The following is a 5,215-nucleotide window of genomic DNA, read 5'->3' on the forward strand; positions in this document are numbered from 1 at the left end:
TAAATCTGCATGGTTTTAATATAGTTGAGTTCCAATGATGCTTCACGGGTTGTTTTCTTGTTTTTAATTGATTTTTTGGAACGTACAATCGGACACTTGTGAACATTTTGACGGTTTGATGTTTACTTAATCATATGTGGAACAAAGATGTGCGTAGAGTTGATCCTTGCCTTATTCAATTCAAGGATTAATGTCAAAATCAGCCTCATTCAAAACTTGGTTGTGGCGCAAGACCTGCTGCCACGGGTTGGTTGTGGCGCAACTCCTAATGAAGAATAAACAAGTACAAATCAGCCTCCTCCACGGACAGGTTGTGGTCAAATCTGTGCGCCGCGGGTTACCTGTGGCCGGCTCCGTTCCCAGCTTTTTGAGATGTTTTACAAGCATTAGATGTCTATATTTTTCCTAATTGTGAAAGGATATAAATACCAATTTGTGAGGGTTTAGAATCTCTCTCTTTTTCTTCACTTCTTTGGACAGACTTTATTTCTGTTTTCTAGGTGTTCTTGGCTTTTGGATTAATTCAAGATTTCATTCCTTTCAATAATTAAATTCAAGTATTATTTTCTTCCCTTAATCTCTTTAATTACTCATGTGTTCTTTTATAATCTATTTTTTTTTATTCAATTACCATGTGTGAGTAGTTCTTTATTCTAGGGTTAGGTTGAACCCTAACATGGATTGATGCACAAGTAATTTCCCTATCCCTAATCTTGATTAATTTATGATTACATTTATTTTAAGGTTGGTTTTTATTATCGTTCTTCGACTAGAAATAGTGTTTAATGAATGTAATCAGGTTCGCAACGAAAGTTGGTTCTTGATTGATCTTAGAACCCAAATTTAAGGTAAAGGATGTCATCACGAGAGTAGTTGATTGAATTTGCTAGAACGTTAGGATGTTATTCTTAAGGTCTTTAAGTTGCATGACTCCACGAAAGTAGGTATAATTGCATTGTTAGAGAAGCCATTGATTGATCGAAAGAAATCCTTGGTATTTATTAGGGAGCATCTGTTCTATGAATTATTTATTACTTTAGTCAAGGGAAAGGGATTGATTTAGTGTATTAATCTATGTTAGTGGGAATGCCTAAACCTAGATGTTTGTTATTCCTGAATTTATTCTTGTATTTTTATTCGCATTAGTTAGAAATAGTTTTATTCACCATCAATCGTTGAATTTGTTACCAGCTTAGTATTAATTGAAGTCATTTTAGCAACTTTTAAATCCTTTAGGCTCTTGGGATTCGATCCTTACTTACCCGACTACATAGTTAGGAGGTCTAGTTAGGTTATTTTTGATAGGCATGCGACAGCCTTGTCAAATTTTGGCGCCGTTGCCGGGGACTATCGGTATTAAACTAGTTAATTTTGATTTATGTTAACTAAGGACATTAGATTTGGTTATTTGCTTTGGCTATTATTCTTGTTCTATTTGATATTTTGTTTCCAGTTTCTCTTGTAGCATGCACACTCGACGTACATGATCACATAATTTGATTCCTATTGATCTTGAAATCGAGGCTACTGCACGTAAGCAAGGGACTAAGCGGAGACATAACAAGAAGAAGGAAGCAATGGGTGGTGAAGCACCTGCCAAATCTCTTTGGGAATATGGTATACCGGACACAACCAACGAAATACTTTCTAGTATTTTCAGGCCAGTCGTCACCGCATCACATTTTGAACTGAAGCCTGAATTTATCCAGTTCATCTCAAATGATTCATTTTCGGGATCACCTAATGATTGTCTTGTAAGTCATATTGATAGCTTTTTGGAGAAGTGCGATACAATGAAAATCAACAATGTAAGTGACGATGCTATTAGACTTCGCATTTTCCCTTTCTGTCTACGGGATAAGGCAAAGGAGTGGTTGAGAGATAAAGGTGAAAGTTAATTTGATACATGGGATAAGCTAGTCAAGGCATTCTTAGTGAAGTTTTTGGGCTAAGAGAAAACTGCTAGGATAAGAAATGAGTTAACGACCTTTCGTCAAGCTGATGATGAGTCATTGTATGAATCTTGGAGAAGATTTAAGCGTTTACAAAGGCAGTGTCCTCATCATGGGATCCAGGAGTGGTTTTTGATCCAGACTTTCTACAATGGGCTGACACATGAATACCGAATCTACATTGATGATGCTTCAAGAGGTTCTATCACGGAAAAGAATCCAACTGAAGCTAAGGCATTGATTGAGAAGATGGCGGCCAATGATAATTATCATCCCAGTAGTCGGAACAGTGTTAGAAAGGGAGGTAAGTATGATTTAGATGCTCTAACTATGTTGACTAGTACTGTGCAGGCTTTATCACATAAGATCGATCAATTTGGAGCTGGCTCTTCATCATTGGTTGCCTCGTGTCAAATTTGTAGGGTGCAAGGACATACGCCAATTCACTGTCAGTTTAACACTTCAAGAAACACTTACCACTCTGGTGGAAATAGTAACTTTCACCCATCCAGCTCCAATTTCGCCCAACAATCTGGTTTTCAACAGGGGTCACCCATTAGTCCACCGCAACCTCAAACTTCTAAGCTTAATCTTGATTCTATTTTGGAGACTCTTGCTACTTCTCAAGTTCAACAAAAAGAATTAATAACCAAAAAGTTTGAGTTACAAGCCAAGCAGAATGACCACTTTGAAAAATCCATCCAACAACTCATTGCTCAAAATAAGGTGATAGAAACCCAACTTGTTCAACTTTTGCAACAAGTGAGTCATTTATCAAAACCTCGAGTTCAACAAAAAATCCATAATGAGCAATGTAGTGCAATCTTTCTTAAAGGCAATGAATTGATAGTGGAAAGCTGGGCTGAGAAAGACGGAGAAGTGCTTGGAATGATCAAGGAGAAGGGTGTGGGAGAAAAGGTTCCCAAATATGTTGCTTCGCCCCCGTACAAAGAACATGTTCCTTTTCCTCAAAGGTTGATAAGGGGTGTGCTCGATAAGCATATTGGGAGATATTCTGAGACTCTTAAAAAGGTATATGAAACTATCCCTTTTTCTGACCTTTTGATTCAAATGCCTAAATTTGCTAAGTTTTAGAAAGAAATATTAGCTAATGATAGGAAATATGAAAACTCAGAAAATGTGGCAATTAATGAGCAGTGTTCTACCTTGATGCATGAGAACCTACCGCCTAAACTGAAAGACTCTGGAACTTTTACTATACCCTGCATGATCAATGAAACATATTTTGATAGGGCTTTATGTGATTTAGGTGCTAGTGTCAATTTAATTCCTTATTCTCTATATGAGAAATTAGGTTTGAAAGAGCTTAAACCTTCTCATATATCTCTTCAACTGGATGATAGAACTGTTAGATTCCCTAAGGGCGTAGTGGAAGATGTGTTAGTAAAAGTTGGTGAATTTGCTTTTCCTGTTGACTTTGTTGTAATGGACATGAAAGAAGACTTTGAAATTCCTTTTGTCTTTGGTCGTCCATTTTTAGCTACAAGTCAAGCTTTAATAGATGTCCCGAGAGGACAAATGATCATTAAAGCTCAAGATAAGAAAGTCATATTTAAGATCTTTGATGATCGAAATTTCACTTTTAATCCCATTTCTTGACGCCCTACATTATATGCCTTAGAGCCTTTTCGTAGGTTTTGTTTGGATTTTGCGGAGTAATGCTACCACGACATATGATCTATATAAAAAATATGGAGATTGTGATATGAAAGAGAAGTTGAGTATTTCTTTGAATGAAGTTTTGTTTTATTTTCTAAAAAAAAAGAGAAAAAAAGAGAATAATGAAGTGAAAAAAAAAGGTTTGGGAAAATCATTATAATTTCCCGAAGCAAAAAAAAAAAGAAAAAAATATGAAAAAAAAGAGAGAAAAAAAATGAAAACAAAACTATCGTGAATAAATAAAGGGTTGCTTTGGATGTTTTGAAGGAAGAAGGAAGGGGTCTAAACCTAAAATTTGAAAATTTTAGTGTTAATCGGTGTAGAATTTATTTTATTTATTAGAAAATGAGCACCACATTCCCAAATGACATCATCTTATCCTATTTTAACCAAGCCTACCCTTTTTCAAGGAACTCAAGATCCTCGTGTATGTATCACCCCAAATAAGTGGTGAAAGACGAGAGGCAAGTCTATAGAGGAAAACTACAAAGAGTCGACGCGCGTGAACGATAAATAGGTTGAGTGATGATGCTACTACCTTTTATACACATGAGAGGCACTATTTGTTTTCTTTTGCACAACTAAAGTGAGAAGCTACATGCATATGACTGAGTTAAGGGAAGGAAGCGGTAAGATTGGTTGGCTTTTGAAGGGTATTATCAATTTACTGTTTCACTCCATGTTCGTTGGTTTGTGGCATTACACATAGTTCTTATAATAAATGATTTACAGTTTTCATGATTGTTACTTGATTAATCTATTGGTTTGTATATCCGATAGCTTGTTTGCTTGAGGGAAACCAAACATCTAGTGTGGGAGGGAGATAATGCATCATTTAACATCATTTAGTTGCATTTTAGGTTGCAATTCCACACACACATATATATATATATATATATATATATATATATATATATATATATATATATATATATATAGTTTAACTATTTTTCTTTTCTTTGCATTTTAACTACTTTTCTCTTTCTTTGTATCTTTTTCTGTTTATTTTTGGCTTTGTGGGTATACCATCTGAAAACCCTCACGAGACCGTACTCGTCCACTAGGGTAGCCTAGGGGTTTAAAGGGCTTGTTGCACATGCTAAGTGTAATCGTGATTCCTACGACAGTGAGTTAGGTTTATTTGCTTTATTAGGATAGTTATTAGTTTCTTTTTAGCTTACTCGAGGACGAATAAAAGTTAAGTGTGGGAGAGTTTGATATGTTATATATTGTATATACTTTAGGTTAACTTCTAGGATTATTTTCATAACGAATTAGAGAATTTAGATGTAAATCTGCATGGTTTTAATATAGTTGAGTTCCAATGATGCTTCACGGGTTGTTTTCTTGATTTTAATTGATTTTTAGGAACGTACAATCGGACACTTGTGAACATTTTGACGGTTTGATGTTTACTTGATCATATGTGGAACAAAGATGTGCGTAGTGTTGATCCTTGCCTTATTCAATTCAAGGATTAATGTCAAAATCAGCCTCATTCACAACTTGGTTGTGGCGCAAGACCTGCTGCCACGGGTTGGTTGTGGCGCAACTCCTAATGAAGAATAAACAAGTACAAATCA

The 5,215-nt window shown here is 35.6% G+C and overlaps 1 protein-coding gene across 1 annotated transcript; it reads left to right on the forward strand.

Annotated features, from left to right (window-relative positions):
- The first annotated feature begins 1,577 nt into the window (after positions 1–1,577).
- Positions 1,578–3,572, forward strand: LOC110800628 (uncharacterized). Its single transcript, XM_056832116.1, has 3 exons — positions 1,578–1,887; positions 1,999–2,984; positions 3,048–3,572. The coding sequence occupies exons 1-3, from the start codon at positions 1,578–1,580 to the stop codon at positions 3,570–3,572; spliced, it is 1,821 nt and encodes a 606-aa protein (XP_056688094.1).
- Positions 3,573–5,215: the final 1,643 nt, after the last annotated feature.

The sequence above is a fragment of the Spinacia oleracea genome, chromosome 1 (genome assembly GCF_020520425.1).
Source record: "Spinacia oleracea cultivar Varoflay chromosome 1, BTI_SOV_V1, whole genome shotgun sequence".
In the NCBI taxonomy this organism is placed as follows: domain Eukaryota; kingdom Viridiplantae; phylum Streptophyta; class Magnoliopsida; order Caryophyllales; family Amaranthaceae; genus Spinacia; species Spinacia oleracea.